At 54.5% G+C, this 19,376-nt stretch overlaps 8 protein-coding genes across 8 annotated transcripts; 5 read left to right on the top strand and 3 right to left on the bottom strand.

Moving 5' to 3' along the window:
* Positions 1–228: 228 nt before the first annotated feature.
* Positions 229–680, top strand: N7459_005818 (uncharacterized protein; the record flags this gene model as incomplete). Its single annotated transcript, XM_056945002.1, has 2 exons — positions 229–554; positions 620–680. The coding sequence occupies 2 exons, from the start codon at positions 229–231 to the stop codon at positions 678–680; spliced, it is 387 nt and encodes a 128-aa protein (XP_056799337.1).
* A 1,980-nt stretch (positions 681–2,660) lies between these two features.
* Positions 2,661–3,258, bottom strand: N7459_005817 (uncharacterized protein; the record flags this gene model as incomplete). The annotated part of the gene is made up of 2 exons (XM_056945001.1): positions 2,661–2,785; positions 2,892–3,258. Coding segments are annotated over 2 exons (369 nt in total). The 3' UTR covers positions 2,661–2,783.
* Positions 3,259–3,555: 297 nt separating this feature from the next.
* On the top strand, positions 3,556–6,155 carry N7459_005816 (uncharacterized protein; the record flags this gene model as incomplete). The annotated part of the gene is made up of 2 exons (XM_056945000.1): positions 3,556–3,809; positions 3,872–6,155. 2 exons carry the CDS (start codon positions 3,556–3,558, stop codon positions 6,153–6,155), a joined length of 2,538 nt encoding a protein of 845 aa, XP_056799335.1.
* Positions 6,156–7,353: 1,198 nt separating this feature from the next.
* On the top strand, positions 7,354–9,327 carry N7459_005815 (uncharacterized protein; the record flags this gene model as incomplete). The annotated part of the gene is made up of 8 exons (XM_056944999.1): positions 7,354–7,505; positions 7,595–7,711; positions 7,771–8,102; positions 8,179–8,322; positions 8,420–8,634; positions 8,709–8,906; positions 8,971–9,186; positions 9,244–9,327. 8 exons carry the CDS (start codon positions 7,354–7,356, stop codon positions 9,325–9,327), a joined length of 1,458 nt encoding a protein of 485 aa, XP_056799334.1.
* Positions 9,328–9,751: 424 nt separating this feature from the next.
* Positions 9,752–13,600, bottom strand: N7459_005814 (uncharacterized protein; the record flags this gene model as incomplete). Its single annotated transcript, XM_056944998.1, has 1 exon — positions 9,752–13,600. The coding sequence occupies one exon, from the start codon at positions 13,598–13,600 to the stop codon at positions 9,752–9,754; it is 3,849 nt and encodes a 1,282-aa protein (XP_056799333.1).
* Positions 13,601–14,793: 1,193 nt separating this feature from the next.
* On the bottom strand, positions 14,794–15,066 carry N7459_005813 (uncharacterized protein; the record flags this gene model as incomplete). Its single annotated transcript, XM_056944997.1, has 2 exons — positions 14,794–14,944; positions 15,032–15,066. The coding sequence occupies 2 exons, from the start codon at positions 15,064–15,066 to the stop codon at positions 14,794–14,796; spliced, it is 186 nt and encodes a 61-aa protein (XP_056799332.1).
* Positions 15,067–17,062: 1,996 nt separating this feature from the next.
* On the top strand, positions 17,063–18,178 carry N7459_005812 (putative short chain dehydrogenase; the record flags this gene model as incomplete). Its single annotated transcript, XM_056944996.1, has 3 exons — positions 17,063–17,275; positions 17,328–17,663; positions 17,867–18,178. 3 exons carry the CDS (start codon positions 17,063–17,065, stop codon positions 18,176–18,178), a joined length of 861 nt encoding a protein of 286 aa, XP_056799331.1.
* Positions 18,179–18,544: 366 nt separating this feature from the next.
* Positions 18,545–18,880, top strand: N7459_005811 (uncharacterized protein; the record flags this gene model as incomplete). Its single annotated transcript, XM_056944995.1, has 1 exon — positions 18,545–18,880. The coding sequence occupies one exon, from the start codon at positions 18,545–18,547 to the stop codon at positions 18,878–18,880; it is 336 nt and encodes a 111-aa protein (XP_056799330.1).
* Between the last annotated feature and the right edge of the window lie 496 nt (positions 18,881–19,376).

Below are 19,376 nucleotides of genomic sequence, written 5' to 3'. Positions count from 1 at the left end.
TAATGTCACAAAGCTCTTACATGGAATCTGTATACCCTTTGAGCTACCAAGTCAGTTTCAATATCCATTGTTCATGCCTCAGACTTATCGGGTAGACCGAGGATCATACCTAGGTCGTGACTCCAAAGCGGTTATATATCTAGGTACCTACGCCTCTAGCTGTAAGCATTTTAGAGTTCCTCTGCAGGCTGTCAATGCCCAGAGTCACGCAAGTGTCACCTCTCTCAGATGGATACCTACAGCGTCAACACCTTAATCTTTGACACAGATGCACGATGCCCATTCGAAATCATCATTTTCATCTCTAAACTGGAGTTGGACCTAACAAACTGTATCAGATCTGTCGGTGAGTTCATCGACCCGTTCATCCTGCAGTGGCAAATGGCACACATTGTCGAGATTGGCCAGATGAATATTACCTTCGAATACGTGACAGTCCAGGTATTCTTCAACATCTATCAATTTCCTGATGTGATACACGAGGGTTCATGGCCCATATTCTATCTCGGCAAGAGACTGGGCGGTCCATGGTGGGACTTGATCCTGCAACCAGAGTAAGAAGTGACAACCCAAGGCTGCTGTGTTCACCATAGATTGACTATCTGACCATGTTTTACAGTTTCTGTCTGCCAGTATCCCGCCGTGACCCGATAATGTCGGGATACGTATCTTCAAGGTGAGAAGATGTCCAATCAACTTGATGAATAAACCTCAGGACTAACTTATCGGTGTCTCTGCAGTGATACTGGCGCTTCAGTTGTACTTTCATCTCGGTGGAGGTAGATTTGATGCAAGGATGCAATTGGAGTTCAGGTGTGTCTGTTGGCGTGTTACTGACTCCCCATGTCATCCTGAGAATGTGGGAGGAAATTTGACATCCGCCCTATAATTCTCGTCGGGTTTTTCCTTACAGTGATTTATAGCAGATGGAAATGGAAACTCTTCAAAGAAATTTCTTAGATTTAGTATCATTCACATCTGTCATTTACACTTCGTCGGGAGACAGGGTTATCCAGGCTTCTGTGTGATATACCAGGTAGAATCCAATGGCCACCCAAACGGTCCAATAGTTCAATTTCCTCAACCCATGTCATTTCGCTTCAAGAGTGACGTACTATTTATAGAGTATGCCATGCGACCTATCAGGTCGGTCGCTCAAAAATCGGACAGAGAGGATTCTGCGCCGAGCTTATTCTGATTTGGCCAATAAACTTCCTAGAACAGGATGAATACTTACATGAAAGTCCCCAGAGAGTCAGCGACATCTGCCGACCACGAATGATAGATCCTGAGATGACAAGAACACGGGGAGGCTGTCAATATCGCCCCCATCTAGGCTTAAAGCAGAACCACCGTGCACTGCAACTCCCAGTCCGACAAAGCGGGCATATTGCTGCGGAAGCAGATGGAGGACCAGTCGCATCAGCGAGTTGTTGGGGCTATGGTACAGAGGGACAAGCCGCTCGCGTGGTCTCTGATGCTCGGCGTCTTCTGTGGGTTTTTCTTTGGAGAGTATCATCGGCATAGACATCAACATTGAACCGTTGCAGAGGAGGTTCAATATGAACCAGGAGATGAGTAAGGGTGATCGAGAGGGGCCGTCAAGGGGTTCAGGGGGGATGGAATTGCGCAGACCGTGCAGACGCGAGGCGCTCTCAAGAATCGGCTGTAATGTGCCATTCTAATCTGTTAATATTCGCCCTTGCTATCCTCTCTGGTATCTGGTGGGGCGTGCATAGCTAGATGTTTGGATAGACGGGGCATAGATTAGACTGGTTGCGCTTCACAGGCGGAACAGCCCTGGGAGACTCGATAGTTGATGAGGAAACTGCAGAGAAAAGTTCCCTCATATGGGAATGGCATGGCGATAGAAATAAAATGAGTTTTTCTCAATGTACTCTAGAATTCGGACGAGGGACTGTGTCTCTCAAGGACGTATTGCTCCTATTTCCTGAGTGCGTAGATCAGAGTCCCGTCATATTCCAGAAGGTATCAGGAATATCGACAGCATCAGCCAAAGGGACCTAGGTTGACGGTCTGAGAGAGGAAATGGTGATCTGAATCTCGAGGCGTAAGCAGTGAGCCCAAATAACCTTGGAAGCTAAACTGAGCGCAGTATAGATCCCGGGGTTTCTGGCGGGTTCTTGGCAGGACCAGCACCTCTGGACAGTCGGCATGAAGATCCTCCCACCATCTAGCCCCTTGATTCGTCTACTGCATTGCCAGGTCCACTGCTTGCCCAACCCCTTTTACCGTGCAGCCTCAAAGGAATTGGTTCTCGCATCCCTCACGACTCAGTATCGAGGCAGCATGGGAAGTGATCCCCATGCTCGCGAGGCCTTCCGTTTCCAGGTCTCGTTGCACATGGATCGGAGTTTCCCACGCGAGCAACAGCAGTGGCTCCGTTGGGTTCTCAGTCGGAGAAACACCAGACGACCTACCCTATCTGGAAAAATGGGGACCAGCACGGTGAATCGAAGTCGATCGCTCAGGCCGACAGGGCTCATATCGGATCGGAGATTCCGAAGGGTTAATCACGTTAACGGGAGGCCCTTTGGTGATCCTGACGATCCTTGCCGGCCTCAAAAAATATGTGGTGCTTTCCCCCGTCCGCGTCGGGGCTTGAATCAGGGCCGCTGAGGGCTCGCGATGCCCATTGATCAGGCCACCTGGGCGCCTTGTCGCCTGAATGACGCGTGGAGGAGGATCTCGGGAGATTCAGTGTTGCCTCGAGAATTCGGATCCGCAACGGGTTCGCGCTGCGGATTTCCCCGGATTTCGTTCTCTGTGAATGTTAGCGCATCGCGAAGTCTTCCAACGCTATTTGTCTGCAGGGACCCGAGCCAAGGAAAGGGCGTCGAACTGGGTCTTTCGCCGCAGGGAGTTCCTACAATGACGGAAGGGAAGGTGTCTCAGTGTCAGGTCTCGCGTCGAACAAATCACATTGTGGCGCTTGACTAAGGGAGGTTGCAGCAGGATGAAGAGATCCGATGCACAATGAACGATGTAGGGTCCACCCGGAAGCTTCGCAAGCTTGGAATCGCCCGGATGGTGATCGGTTCGAGGGCCATGATCCGCCGTGGGACGTGAGAGGTGAAAGGTGAGACAAACCAGTAGCCAGAAGGCGAATTTCCGCGACGTCCGGTGGCCTTGGGCTCCACTGAAGTCATTGCGAGTCGATGAAGATGGAGAGGAGCGAGACAGGCTTCCAGTCGCGTGCGTGGATGCCCTTTCGGGGCCCCCAGTTTCATCCTCCATGGGAATCCGGGCGACGACTAATATATCCCGCCTGAAGACGCTTGGGTGTACGTGTGTGGTACATAACTATAGGACGACTTGCTCCACGAACCGATTCAATGATTGCTGCCAATAGCCTGTCTCGCCGGTTCTTTTGTCTTTCCCTCAACGCTCACGCATTCCCGTGTGTTTATCTCGCCCATTCCAATTCCAACCTTCCACTCCTTCACCCTCCATTCCACTCTCACTCTCCTTCGTCAACTTTTTCTTTTTTCTTTTGCTCTCTCGGCCTTGATTCAATTATGAAATGAGTTCGCCATGTCGCCATTCGCCTACCTCCCGCCCCTAACTCCCTTCCTCTTCTCGGCGCTCGCTGTGAGTGGCCTAGCCTCGAAGGCTTTACACATTGGCCTGCACATTGAATCGTTACCATTCCTCTACTTCGTTCTCTACTCGCCCACGCTCATTCTGCCAGACTTGCTGGTCATCCTACTTGCGCGAGTGTTGCTACAGTTTCCGACGCCGGAGACAAGGTTACAATGGGTGTCGACCGGTCTAGGCGGGCTTCTGGCGTATGTCACTGCTGGACCCTAGGGATCAGAACGAGAATTTGCGAAAACTGACTGATGAATAGCCTCGTCACCTGGGTTGCCTCTTCGATTCAATTCGGCTTTTTCATACAAACCGGTGGCGAAGTCGCCTGGGCCGCCAGCAGTAGTTTCATGAACGATCCCGCCGCCATGAAAATCTTATTGACAGGCATTTCCACCGTTTCCGCAGCGGCCATCGTGCTGGGCCTCATCGCGTGGCTGGTCCATGCGCAGCTTTATCATCTAACCGGTCGTGGATTGCAGGCGATCTGGGATCTATTCACGGGAGGATACAAGGCCCGCTATACCCTTCTGTCGATGCCCGACAAATCATGGTTCGCCTCGATCGATCTACGCTCCGTTCGTCGCATCGCTATCATCGTGTCCGTTTGCGTGTCACTATTGTTCTTGGAGGCCTCGCGACCCTCGGTGCCCTACGACCACCTCTCGGGGGCATTGCCTTTGACCCTCCTGGATGCATTCACGAAGAAGTCCGTCACTGATGAAGGCTGCCGCGCACCGGCGGCGAACTTTCCACTGTGGGAAATGACTACGACTGCGGAGAAATGGTCGCGACCTGCATGGCTGCCACGAGATCCACCGACTGGATTTGGCCGCTGGGATATCAGTCCTCAGGAGCGTGCTGAGAGGGACAATATTTCTTACTCCATTTGCAATGGCGCCGGCGAAGATATGGGTTTCTTCAACCCCAAATATGATCCGCTCAAGATCTCGAATCTGGGCGGCGAGATCTACAAGCCCTTGCAGAAGGCGTTCAAGGAGCACTCGGTGGAAATTGAGCATGTCGTGCTCTTGACCCTCGAAAGCGGGCGCAAGGAGCTGTTCCCAGCCCAGCAGGGCACTCCTCTGTTCGACTCCCTGCTTGCTTCTCACTCGGAGAAGAAACAAAAGGCAGCGATTGATCGTCTGGTGAAAATGACCCCTGTCGCGCAAATGCTGACGGCCGAGTATGCCACGGATAGTCGGGGTGAGAAGGTCGATTTGAGCCATGCGCGGTGGCAGGATACCACCGAGGCAGGCATGGGAGGACTTAATGTGCGTGGAGCCGTTACGGGGAGCTCATTGACGTTCAAAAGCGTCCTGGGGAGTCATTGTGGTGTCTATCCCCTCCCTGTCGACCTTCTGGAGGAAACATCGTTGGAGATCTACCAGCCATGTCTGCCGCAGCTGTTCGAGTTATTCAACCGAGGAAAGGCATCCCTAGAGCGTGATGTACGCTCCACCAACAACCAGCCCGAAGCTGTGCGCAACCCATGGAAGTCGGTCTTTATGCAGTCCATCACCGATAATTACGACCGTCAAGACATTCTCAACGACCAGATGGGATTCAATGAGAAGGTAGTCAAGAAGACCCTTGATTCTCACACGTCCAAGTACCGGGCCAAGGGGCAGGAAATCAACTATTTCGGATACGCCGAGACCGAGCTCAGGCCGTATATACGCGATCTTTTCTGGGAGGCCGCGAACAACAAGACACGCGTGTTCTTGTCGCACATCACCAGCACCACCCACCACCCATGGGGCACCCCGGACGATTTCGAGATGGAGAAATATATGGGTAGCCAGGGCAGTGTCAACCACGACTCGATGAACAATTATTTGAATGCTGTGCGGTTCGTCGACAATTGGCTTGGCGACATCATGGGCATGCTCGACGATGCCGGCATTGCCAACTCCACTCTGGTCGTGATCGTGGGCGATCACGGCCAGGCCTTTGGCGAGGACAATAAGGACATGACGGGCACCTATGAGAACGGACACATCAGCAACTTCCGCGTTCCTCTAGTCTTCCGACACCCACACATGCCTCGCATCGACATCACGGCCAACGCATCTTCCATCTCTATCATCCCCACCATCCTCGATCTCCTCGTCCAATCTCACTCCCTCGACGAGCGGGACGCGGAGATTGCCTCTGATCTCCTCCCCGAGTATCAAGGCCAATCCCTCATCCGCCCCTTCATCCCTGCTACCAAGCCACCACACCGCCACGACGAGGCCCAGAGCCACTCCGCCTGGAACTTCGGGCTGATCAACGCCGGTGGCTCCATGATTTCCGTCATGGCTGCCGATATCCCCTACCGCCTCGTCCTTCCGATCCGCGAAGGCTTCGAGTATGTGTTCACCCACCTGGGCGACGACCCCGGTGAGCAGCACCCCACCAAGGCATGGACGTTATCGGACCTTGTCGACGAAGTAGCGTCCAACTATGGCAAGGAACCGGCAGCCTGGCTTGAAGATGCCGAGAAGGTCGGGAAGTGGTGGGTGAACGAGCAGAGGCGAATTTGGGGATACCGGGAAGCATGACCTGCGGACCGCGACGTCCATTTCGCGCTGACTCTTCAAGATTTCATGTCGATATTTTGGCTATCTGGCGTTTCTGGTTTGGAGAACGCATTACCTTTGTCTCTTTCTTCCTTCTTCTCACTTTTCTCTTATTGGATTGCCTCGATTTCGCTCCATTTATTTGGGTCCTGGGCCGGATTTTTGTATCAGTCATCTTATACCATCCTGCGGATCTAGCAAAGTGTTTTTTCCTTGGTCAGAGATGGCCCAACACCCTACCGTGGGTTTTTGCGCAATCTCCAAAAGAGGGTTGTGGGATTGCGCATCCTTGTACATAAAATTGACCTATTGATGAGTTTTCGATGGTGCAAGTTACTTGTCATTTGGTGAAGGTCTGGGATTAGCTGGGGTGTTTTATCTAATAACCTGTTCACGTCCATGTTTCCTGCCAGTATGGTTCTATGTCATTATGAATAACCATGATCCCTTTCAACAATAGAAATACATCCATTTGGTAAGTATCACTCATTTGACTTTGAGAAGTAATAGACGAGTGGCCTTTCTGGAGATGACACTACGATGCCCGCAGTTCCAGTCCTGTGAGATGCGCTTTCTTTTTTTTCCTTTCTATTTCCACACAGGTATCACCTCCGATTCCTTTCACAGTATCATTATTGATATCACTGCACTTTTTCCAGCTTTTCAGAATAGCAAGCATGTATAAGACCAAAAATAACCTGACGAATGAACCTGCAGTTTCCCGACGGCGGGAAACTTCTAGCCAACCATCAGAGATCCGGCAACTGGTCCAATCATAGTCTCGGCACCAGGATGCATCCCGATCAGCCACAACATCAATAAGATTCCGATAACTCTGAATAGTGCATCTGAGTCGGGGTTTGTGAAACTACCGACCTGGTAGTCTGCAGCATGCACCGGTTCCCATCAATGGCACCGCGCTCGGCACGCCGAGACCATCGCGCCGGAACGGGGAAGAGGCGGGAAACACGCAAGGCTCCACATACATTGCCCGGAGCCCTTTCAGATTTTTCTTTCTTGGCTGGACTGGGGTAAATTACACGCATTTTGGTAGAAAGTCTGGTTTCTAAACGCTGTGATAGTGGTCCACGCTGGCATAGTCGCATCGCTTTGTTCATCCGGGCTGCAATCCCCTACAAGTCTCGACCTGGACAAGGGCCGAGCAGAGCCACTGCCCATCATGAGGGACGAGGAGTCATATGTGGTTGATGGGAAGGGCATCATAAATGCACCCTTCCAGAATGGGAACGATAAACCGTTCGCTGCAAAGGACCTGGAGCCCTTTGGCAATGAAGAGACGGCAGAGGTCAAGTATCGGACCATGAAGTGGTGGTGAGTACCTGTTCGAGATTGCCGGATTCAAGTTGTTCAAAGGCTAATCATATATCATAAGGCATTGTGGAATGCGTGAGTCTTGCTAGCTCCTGTGCACCATACGAATTTTCCTTTCTAACGACCATTCCAGTCATGATTGCAGAGAACGTCTCGGTGGGAATTCTTTCTCTCCCATCTGCAGTGGCTACCCTTGGAATGGTTCCGTATGGACTCCCCTCTGAACTAGTTTTCTCCTAGCATGCCAGCTAACACTGTTTCCCAGCGCTGCTATTATGATTATCTTCATCTCCGCTCTTTCATGGTACACGGGCTATGTCATTGGGCAATTCAAGCTCCGTCACCCTGAGATCCACAGCATGGGTGATGCTGGCGAGCTCTTGATGGGCCGTTTTGGTCGCGAGCTGCTAGGCCTCGGCCAACTCCTGCTGTTGATCTTCCTCATGGCCAGCAATATCCTGATGTTCAACATCTTGATGAATGTCCTGACCAATCACGGCACCTGCACGTTGGTCTTCGGTGTCGTCGGGTTGGTTATCTGCTTCCTGGGTGCCTTGCCACGTACTATGGATAAGGTCTACTGGATGTCCGTTGCTTGTCAGTACTCCTTTCAGACCTTAAGAGCAGAGGATGAAAGTTTCTCAGTTGCATGGCCCATCTAACTTGATTCTAGCCTTCTTGAGTGTCTTTGTTGCGACAGTGCTCACCATGATCACCGCCGGCGTCGAAAGTAAAGGCCACATCCCGATTCATGCCACCACGAACGTTAGCTTCCGCGAAGGCTTCCTGGCAGTGACGAATATCATTTTCGCCTACCGTACGTGGGAAAACACTGTTGATTTCGATATCAGCAGCCCCATTCCCATGAGATATGGCCTAGTTGGGCCGAGCTAATCCGACAACCAACATTCTAGTCGCCCACGTTGCATACTTCGGCTTCATGTCCGAGACAGAGGACCCTAGGACCTTCAACAAGTCGTTGGCAATGCTCCAGATCATCGACACAGTACTGTACCTGATCAGCGCCCTCATCATCTACCGCTACGTGGGACCCGATGTCCAGTCGCCCGCCATCCTGTCGCTGAGTCCCTTGATGAGCAAGATCGCCTGGGGCCTTGCCATTCCAACCGTGAGTCCCGAAATCCCTCATCCAATCGACCTACCTGTGGTGCACACTCTATGAATCCTCGCTGACCCTTCCAGACCATCCTCTCCGGCGTTGTCCTCGGCCACGTCGCATGCAAGTACATCTACGTGCGCCTGTTCCGCGGATCCGACAAAATGCACAGCCGCAGCTTCCTCTCGATCGGCTCGTGGGTTGCCATCTGCCTCGCAGTCTGGGTCGTATCCTGGGTCGTCGCCGAATCGATTCCCGTATTCAACGACCTACTGAGTCTCATCGTACGTCTGGCGGTCCCCGTCTCCCATGACTAAGAACGCAGGCTAATCCAGAAATGACGACTAGAGCGCGCTCTTTGGAAGTTGGTTCAGCTGTATGATTTGCCTCTCCCTCTCCTCCCCTCCACTCGCAATGCTCGTCCGAACGGTTCTAACATCCCGCGCAGTCGGCCTCCCGGCCGTGTTCTGGTTCCATATGAACCGTGGCCAGTACTTCCGGAACAGCAAGAAGGCATTCTTGACCATTTGCAATATCGGGGTCTTTGCGATTTCCTGCGCCATCGTGAGCTTGGTCTTCCCCGTCTATTTTCTGCTTTCCCTCTTGGCTGACGCTGTCTAGTGCGGGTTGGGCCTATACGCCTCTGGAGTTGCGATTCATAACGACTCGAGCTCTAAGAGCTGGTCTTGTGCTAACGATGTGTGATGATGGGGGAAAGATCACACATAGCGCCAGGGGACCCCGTCCCTCTACGGATCTGACTTCAGCAGGACTCGCATGCAAAATGTACATTTCGACAATTAACCAGACTTAATCATATAGACAAGATATCATATAGTTCTATCCTGATAAAAGCCTCCGAGGACGGCTATAGCTTGAGGGATCTAAACAGGCCACATCGTTTCAAACCAGAAGATAAATGAAGAGGTTGCATTCTAGTACTTGGATAAAGCTGTTCATCTCCTGTAAGGGTCCTCTGGGCTGGTACAAATCCTACGGAAAGGACACCACGAAGCTGAAAACAACTCTATACATTCTATACATTGTATGTTCGATGCAAATTCGTACAAACCGACGTCTATGGTAGCTATAATCCCGAAATCTAGCGAAAACCAACTCCCAAGAGCAATCAAATCGGCTCATCACGGGGCTCGACCAGAATCTCATTTACAGAGACATACTCCGGCTGCACAAGCGCGTGCACAATCGAGTTTGCCACATCTGAGGGATCCAGGATCTTCGCACCAGACGGCTCCCCGTATTTCTTCACAGCTTCGGTATCGGTAGACATGTTCAGCAGCGGGGTGGACGTGTTCCCGGGCTGGATAGCAGTCACCCGGAGACCAGTGCCAGCGGTCTCGAGGCGGAGCGCTTGGAGGGTGGCCTCGACGAAGAACTTGCTGGCCGAGTACACGCCCAGGCCGGGGAAGACCTTGCGACCGGCGTCGGAGGAGATGGCCACGACGTGGCCGCGGCCCCGGGCGAGCATGGCCGGAACGGTGGAAGAGAGAGCGTTGAGGAGACCCTTGCAGTTCACGTCGACGGTGCGTTCCCATTCTTCTGTTTGCGTGTTGGCCATCATGGTGAAGTACATGACTCCGGCGCAGGCAACGAGGATGTCCACTTCGCCGAGTTCTTCGTTGGCGGCTTGGACAAGCGCTTCGGTTTGTGTCTTGCTCGTCACGTCTGTGGACCGCGCGATACATTTTACCCCGAGAGATTCGACGGTGCGCTTGACCGGCTGCATAGCGTCGAGGCGTCGCGCACCGAGTGCGACAGCGCAGCCCTGGCTGGCGAGAGCAGCAGCGACTGCGGCACCGATGCCGGACGAAGCACCGGTCACTACCGCGACCTTTCCGCTAAGCGGGCCTCGCGAAGTGGGCTTTGTGGTGGAAGACCGATTGAGAGCTAAGCGGCGGGATGGGGGTCGATCAAGCCAGCCTCGGGCAAACCAATGCCTGGCATAGGTTTCGAGCAACAGACCGTCCACTTTAGGGCGTTCGACTGCCGCGCGGAAAGGCCTCGTCTTTGCGTTATCTAGGACGACAATGCCGCGAAGGAACTCCACCGTCGGCATGCCGCTGCGAAGAATATCGACGGTAAATGCGCCATCTCCTCCCTTGGTGGAGCCTCTCTTCTCCTGCCAGAGAGCGACCCATTCATCCCACGGGAGCAGCTCAGTGGGATAGCCGAGTTCCTTGAGATATTTAAAAACAGAACGGGTATCAATCGGGTCGGGATCACCCAGGTGGTAGACCGTTTGGTCTGCCTCGCTCCCGACATGCGTAGCAAGGTGAACGATGGACTGACTCACAAAATCCACCGGCGTCATTTCTGCGCGCCAGCCCTTCACGTCTGGGGCGTAGCCTAACCGGATCGATTCGACCAAAAGTGCTGTAAGCAGATCCCAGGCATTCGCAGAGCCTGTGGTGCTATGCCCACTGATAGTGCCACATCGGTGAATTTTCACAGGCAGTCCACGCTCGCTGGCTTTGAGAACCAGTTGTTCGGCAACCCATTTGGTCTGGCCGTACCCGTCAAGCAAGTTCGTGGGCACGTACTCAATGTCCAGCATCGCGTCTTCAGACCACCCACGGGTTCCCAGAGGGTATGGGGGTAGCACACCGTTGGTGGAGACATACTGCACAGTCGCGCCACCCTTGGACGCAAGCCGAAGAATCTCCCTGGTTCCATTGACATTGGCCTTCCGCAGAGCAGCGTAGGGATAGACTAGGTTCACCGTGGCCGCGGCGTGGACAATGACTTGTACCCGAGATGCGAGATCATCAAATGCATCTGATGACAGGCCAAATTGAGGCATGGAGAGATTTCCAGGAAGCACCTCAACGCGCTCCATAATTGTGTCGCGCCATAGGCCAAAGTCCAGAAGATTACGGCGGATCCGAGCCACTCCACCAGCCTGATCGTCCGATTCTGGCTCGCTGAATCGAATGAGACAGATAATCCGAGCGGACGTGTTTTCGAGCAAGTCATTCAGTAGAAAGGCGCCCAAGAACCCAGTCACGCCTGTCAAAAGCACGGTATCTGCCTTGGTGATGGAGGTCATCGTTGTGTTTGGCGGCGGCTTAATATCCGCGTCCAAGGTGGAGTCAGCAAGCAGGACTGCTGGAAGATCCGCTTGGACAGCGGCTGTATGGCCATCTCTAACGGCGCGTACGGTAGCCAGGTGGCCAGCTAGAGTCGTATTATCCGCGAGACTGGGAATAGGAACACGGAAACCAAAGTGTCTAGATAGTCTAGATGCCAAATCAGCCAAGGACAACGAGTGGCCGCCCAAGTCAAAGAAGTTATCCTCAGGTTTCAGAAGCGCTTTTGACGTCTTGAGGACATTTGCCCAGATGGCGGCAATGTCGTTGATGCCGATGGGATCTTTGTCCAGCGGCTTCCCGTTTCCATTAGGACTGGCACTGCGAGGAGGAGGGAGGCTTTTAAGGTCGACCTTCCCAGAAACTTCGTTGGTAGGCAGCTTCTCGAGAACCACCCAGAGGGCGGGAATCATGTAGTGGGCGAGGTGTGCCTCGAGGACACGGCGTGCAGCCGGGCTGTGACCAGACTCATTGACCTCCACAGCCGGGCGATCCCCGGCTTCGGTGTCAGCCACAACATATGCAACCAGCTGCCGCTCCAACCCATCTCCATGCGCAATCACGATACAATTGCTCACAGCCAGATATTGACAAATATCACTTTCAACCTTTGCGGGAACCACGGAATATCCACGAAGTTTGATCATGGCCCCGACGCGACCGGTAATCTCAAGCAGGCCCGAGGGTAGCTTGCGTGCAAGATCACCTGTTCTGTACATGCGAGCGCCCGGGATCGCGTCAAACTTGTCGGGCGTGAATGCCTTTGCGGTGGCTTCTGGAAGATTCAAGTATTCGCGCGCAAGCAGATCTCCACCGATGAAGAGCTCTCCCGCCACGCCCACATCGACCTGCTGCCCACGCTCGTCGAGGATATAGTTATGTGATGGGTCCAGAGGAGGACCAACGGGGCAGTAGAGCGAGTCATCGATCATCTCACGGATGTCACCACAAGCGATCTCATGTGTTTCGCAGGCGCTATAGCAGTTCAAGAAACGAGTCTGAGGCAGAGCATCTATAGCGCGTCGGGCCAGATCTGTGGTCACAACCTCGCCGTTCAGCCATAGAGTGCGCAAATCGGGCAGACGCGCTTTGATGTCAGGCCCATGGTAGCGAGCAAGGATCGTGGCTAGTAAGGTGGGTGTCATCAGAGTCTCGGTGATCCGTTTTGATGCGAGTAGATCGACCAAGGCCGCTGGATCATAGCTCACCTCGTCCGGCACAGTCACCACTGTTGCGCCCCGGAGAAGCGGGCGCAGCATCTCCCAAATGAAGAACACATTGCATGCCACGCGGTCACCGGGCTGCACGTCCTGGACGGCAAATCGGAGATTGTAGGAGAGCACGGGGGCACGGTGGGGATTGGCGATTCCTTTCGGTTTCCCCGTGGTTCCCGACGAATAGGATACAAAGGCTAGGCGATCAAGATCGTCCTCTGCGGGCAAGGGGGCGGGGTCCTTGGCGTATCCATTGATCTCGGTGGTCTCGTCCAAGGCGATCACCGGACAAGCGGCCTTGACTCGGCCGGCTTCCGCGCGGTGGGTGATCACGACCGCGGGGCGGGCGTCGTCAATCACGTCGGCGAGCAGGCCAGCCGGGTATGCGAGTTCCAGCACCAGGAATGCGCCTCCCGCGCGCAGCGCAGCCAGACAAGCAATCACATAGTGAGCGCTGCGCGGAAGCAGCACGCCGACCAGCGTGTCGCGGCTGACGCCGTACAGGCGCAAGCGGTTGGCGAGGGCGTCGACTTCCCGGTCGAGCTCCGCGTAGGTGTAGACCGTGGAGCCATCCTCCAGTGCGAGCGCATCAGGCGTCGAGAGCACCTGTTGCTTAAACAAGGCCGGAAGGTCCTTTGCGGTATCGATGAAGGCCATTGCGAAGGACAGTTGAGAAACTGGGGAACAAGCGCGAGGGAAAATCGGAGCTCATGGAAAAGACCGATCGGGCGCCGCAGTCCAATGGGGATTCGGACGAGGCGTGCAGAGGATGGAAAGTTGCCGCAAGTCGCAGCGTTGCAGAAGTGCAGAGGTGAAGCCAGCGAGTTTTCCGTTTGAACCGGAATTGGCGAACTACGCGCATCCCACCATTTCTGTTGAGCGCACAGCTCGCACGTTGCCGCTAACTGGATCCTGTCTAGTGGGCGAACCTTGGACTTATAGAGTTCGCCATCAGAACCAATGGATTCCCCGACTTATCCCCATCCGACACGATGGCGGGCCACGATTCGATGCTGTCCACGCTGCCAGTCTCGGGCCTGTCACTGGTGGTTATCTCTGTCGATGCCGATCGGGGCTGCAGACACTGCGGCTAAAGCGGAAAGACCTCTCGTGTCCTCCAGATTCCAGCATATCCTCAGATGGAGCATTTCATCTTTCAGTCTCCGCCGTGGATCCGCCCCCACGCCTGCGATGGGACTGACATGTGAAAGCGGAGGATCCCAACATTTTGCGACCATAAAAAAGGCCTTTTCACATGCCAATTCACTTTGCTTGGAGTTGCCCAGCTGTTTTTTTGTTCGGTCGACGCTGCTGAGATCGACAGGGCGGTGATACGAACAGCTCTTCCAGCCACTTTCACTTAGGCGCTTGAATCACTCCTTGATTTGTCTCTCGCATTGAGGTGCCATTGAAAGTCCCAATGCAAAGCAGATCATCCAGGAGGTCGAGACCGCCAATGGCCAGATATTGAATCTCATCGCATCCTATCTCTGTGTATCTGGTTTGATTATTCCAGTTCTGCGAACCTCATGGTGGGATGAACGAACTGTCCATCCAGAGCACATGTTGCATGCTCCCCTCTCATCATCTCGAACAGGGCATCCCTCGGACTCGGCTCATCACGCAGATTTAGAGGGGCTCTCTACCTTCCACCAGAATGACACCGCCTCCAAGATGCTCCCTCGCATGGGTATCACAGGCCGAGCGAGTCACTACAGCCCTCTCAAGCAAGTCAGATACCTCTTATTCAATAGGATATCCCAGGCTATTCCTAGTCATGACAGACACGGATTGCTGTGCAGTGAGTATGCCTATGCGAATGAAGCCGAAAAGGCAGTTGCAGATACCTTTCACCCGCCAGCTTCAGCGTCGTATGCAGTGCGACCAGTCCCAGCGTCGACATCCCAGGCACTTCCCATCCATGTAGGACAACCGCCGTCGCACCGGAGATACCCCGAGGACCAGTGGGAGCCATCAATGTACTTGTTTGTGGTGCTTTGTCTAGCGTATCCCTTGATCGGGAGACACCCGATCTGTGAATCAAGGTGTACAACTGTCAGTGTCAGTGTCAGTGTCAGTTCCACTGACCTCCCGGTCGGTCGCACCACTCGGACAAGCTCCATAACTGCCGCGGGATTGGCGGTCACGCAGACACACAAAATGCTAACGGGTTCCTGGAGGATGGGGCATGGATATGGAAGATGGGCCCTTGGTCACCGACAGCGCCGGGAACGTGGATCCGGATCGGGTATTCCGCGGAGTCAATTGCAGTCGCTGGCTGTAATACTAAGTACATACATACAGGGTCCAGCGACCTAGTATGTAACTATAGTAAGTACATACCTCTACTCTCACAGAGTATACCTCCTGTCGAGGGAGCGGGCCGGGCAGCAGTTGGGAACCTGGTAAGGCACAAAGTAAAGTGTGACACGGTAGCCCGTGAATGACCTTGAAGCGTTGCTCGACAAAGGAGTGTACATCGAGGGCCTAGATGGCTACGTCTGGTACAAGAGGGGAGGAAGACGAGAGACAGATACAACCCTAAAAAAGACACAGTAGAGGCCAGCATGACCCGAGCCACGATCTCGATCGGGCCGGGCCTGGACCGTGAGCGGTTGGCGCGGCGTGTGTATCGCTGATCTCTCGAGCTTCTCCTCGTCGGCGGGCGTGCAGCAGGGGTAGGGGCTCGACGCTGGTTTTCCAGGACTAGGAATGCAGGACGGCTTAGCACAGGAGGCAAGGGAATGATCCAGGGCGATGGAATCGTTCTAGAAGATCAGATTGCTGACATTTCTCTGTTGCTCCTTCGCGGATGCGCGAACCAGAGGAGATGGATGATTGGCGCAGAGGAGTAGATCGCCGCCAACGCCCGGCTTGATGGGCGCATCCTCGGGCTTTCCCGAACGAGTAGGTCAACGTCCATGCCAAACAAAAAAAAAAGTCTGCTGGTCATGCGGCCCGGCGCATCGGCACTTCGGCGTGGTGCATCGTGTATCATGAATCCTGAGTTGTGGCCCCTGTCGGTGTTCGAGAACGAGACCGGGCGTGGGATCGGCTGGTTGGGTCGTTTGTGGTCGGGCTAGAGTATGTCGGTGTGCCCATCAGCACCACGCCTTGTGTTCCATTGAGTTCATTCAATTGGAAATATCCAGGGCCCGAGAGTTAGAGCATAATATCCTGGTGAGCTAAAAGTAGCACTAATGGGCGCATTGAGTTTTCATCTCCAGAAACACGACAGCCACGGGATGCAATGGCAGCCATTGGCGAATGCGAATGCGCATGTCGGAGGCACATGACTAGCCCTGAGTGGGTTGAGAATTATAAATGGAGGAATAGAGAAATCCACAGAGATCCATAGAGGATTCGAGACGATCGACTCGTCAGTCCCGGATTCCCCGGGCTGGTCACCTGGGCCCCGGGCCCCAAGTGGCGTCCTACAAGTCAGGTACTTCCATCGTCAGCATAGAACTGCGTAGGATGGATGTACCTCTATGTACTTTACCCCGGCCGAGATCGAGCTGGGGCCCCGGCTTGCCCAAATAAGGCACCCGATCAGCGTGGCTAACTCCGGTTCCTGCTCATCGACAGGGATTGCAGAAAAAAAGTACGTTCTGATTTGTGCAAAACGTCGAGTTCAATGTCAACCTCTCCCCGATTGCGTCGGAATGATTGTGTCTCCAGGATGGGGGACTGTGGAAAGGGAAAGACGGTGGGAAGTCCTCGGGGTCTTGTACGATGGTTGCCCACGGAGCGTTAAGAGGCTGTGCCAGCGCATTCCCCGGGGAAGCCCAGACCCTCCCGTTCCACAGTAAGAGGATGCGGATGATTATTCGAGTATTCGGTTATTCGATTATTCTGGCCCAGTTCTGGATTTCCTCTTTGGGTTCTCCTCCAGGCTCTTCATGTTCACGAGACCCCCTTCACCCTGCACGACTTGGAGTCGACGATGCCACGGTTATTTAAAGCTCGTCGCTGTCCATGGGTGAGGATGGCATTCGAATCATCTGTATTCTCTCTAATATCTTAATCACTCTTGACTGTTCACGACTTCCACCCTACTGGTTATACGACACTATACTTACCCACCTACCACTCTAATTACTTCCATCACTATACATCATGTCGGTCTCCATTGAAACTACCACTGTTCCCACCGCTCCCAACACCCAGCAGCCCATCCTGCTGGGCCAGAAGGCCAGAATGCCCGAGTTCAGCCTGGCTGGGAAGGTGGTGCTCGTCTCCGGTGCCGGTCGTGGTCTGGGTCTGACCCAGACCGAAGCCCTGCTCGAAGCGGGAGCGAAGGTGTATGCACTGGACCGTCTGGAGGAGCCGGTATGTGCTATCTACTCGACCTGACATCGCTCGCGCTCACATCATCCCTTAGGCTCCCGAGTTCGCAGAGATCCAGCAGCGCGCTAAGGAGCTGGGCACCGAGCTGCACTACCGTCGCATCGACGTGCGGGACACCGAGTTGCTGAACAGCGTCATCGAGGGCATCGCCAATGCGGAGGGTCGCATGGACGGCCTGGTCGCCGCCGCCGGCATCCAGCAGGAGACGCCCGCGCTGGAGTACTCGGCCAAAGACAGCAACACCATGTTCGAGGTCAACGTCACGGGCGTGTTCATGACCGCTCAGGCCGTAGCCAAGCAAATGATTCGCTTTGGGAACGGAGGCAGCATCGCCATGATCGCCAGTATGAGCGGCACCATCGTCAATCGGGTACGTTGCCAGCCCCCCCCCCCCCTGCAGACGTGTCTTTATTTCTGAGAGATCGCGTGGTTTCGTTGTCGTGTCCTGCGTCCTATCCCTGTCCGGGACGAGGGCGTGCAGGCGTTCCCCAGATTGCATTCCCTCCCCACCTCGTACCCCCAAACTTTCCATTCACGTCATCCCACTCCCGGTGCTAACTAACGCTCGTCCAGGGTCTCATCTGTCCCGCCTACAACGCCAGCAAGGCCGCCGTCCTCCAGCTGGGCCGCAACCTGGCCGCCGAATGGGGCCCGTACAACATCCGCGTCAACACCATCTCGCCGGGCTACATCGTCACCTCCATGTTGGAGAAGCTGTTTGTTGAGTTCCCCGAGCGCCGCGACCAGTGGGCCAAGGAGAACATGTTGGGCCGTCTGTCCCGTCCGGAGGAGTACCGCGGCGCCGCCGTCTTCCTGCTCAGCGACGCCAGCAGCTTCATGACGGGCAGTGACTTGCGCATGGACGGCGGCCACGCCGCGTGGTAGATGGCGGTGAGCGGGATGAGATATTCTGTGTTCGTGAAGGCTGGTGTTCTATCTATACACGCGTGACCCCTGGGGAGGCGCAGTGCTGGCATTCTCATTGCCTGGCGTTTTCGTTTTCGTTTTTCCTTTTCCATTTCTGTTGCGGCCGAGCGAAACGTTGGATTCTGTGGTCATGCTATTTCTTGTTGTCTGCCTTGATTCGTGTCTGATCAGCGCGTTGCCACTTCACACATGTCATGATGATTAGACTGCCCTCGATCGCTCGAGTGAATAATGTCATTGCATTTAATGCACCCCAGATCTGCCCCACTCCCTGTCAGGTCGATCGGCTCCACAGTGTCGAAGAACCGCATGGATGTCGTATGCATGTTCTTGGCCTTCCAAAGAGAGGACAACGCCGAGAGTCCATCCCCCAGAAAGGAAATCGAACAGCACGAGTCCGCCTACACGCCACGCATGACCCGCCGATCGGACTCCCAGACCAGCTCCCGCCAAGTCTGCCATGTCCGCCACGATACCCGCGACCACGGATGCCTCAGAGTTGGGACCGAGGTGACCAACCCGTACGACTCGGTGACAGGCGAGTCTGGGGAAGATGTGGAGAGAGGCGCGGCTCCGCCAATAAGCGTGGGTGGGTGGACGCTCGGTCCGCGGACTTGGAAAGCGTTGGGCCATCCGGGGTCGCAGCTGACACTGGGTTGAGTGAAAGTTGTGGGCCAATCATGGAGATCGGGAGACGAGATCGGGGTGTTGTTGGGCGCAGTGATGGTACAGGATCATATGGGTGCATGCTAGGGGTGTACAGAGATGCAAGGGGGAGGACCTGCGGGTTTTTCGAGGGGCCGTGTACCCTCCAGCTCCAGGGTGGCAGAGTGAGTATGGGCAGGTGGACGAACAGCTTGGTCAGACGTGACAGCCTTGAGAGAGTTATCTGGGATGGCGTGTTGACTCTGGTGGCCGGCTACTTGCGGGATCGGTGATGGATTGGGGAGGATAAGAACTGGCGGAACCGGGGTAAAATATCCGCCGGCATGCCTGATCTGGTAAACACGCTGGTCGACGATGGATCAACGTGGTGGTCAAGGTTCATTCCCACAAGGCGGGGGTAACCTTGCAAATTCGATGTCTGTGTGAAGCTTCGAGAGTCGGTTTGGGCATTGCGGGTAGCGGCGTATATAGCGTGGGACGGGGTACGACC

This window comes from Penicillium hispanicum (genome assembly GCF_028827665.1).
Source record: "Penicillium hispanicum strain IBT 35686 chromosome Unknown utg000005l_segment0_segment0, whole genome shotgun sequence".
Classification (NCBI taxonomy): domain Eukaryota; kingdom Fungi; phylum Ascomycota; class Eurotiomycetes; order Eurotiales; family Aspergillaceae; genus Penicillium; species Penicillium hispanicum.
This window is presented reverse-complemented; position numbering and strand designations above follow the sequence as displayed.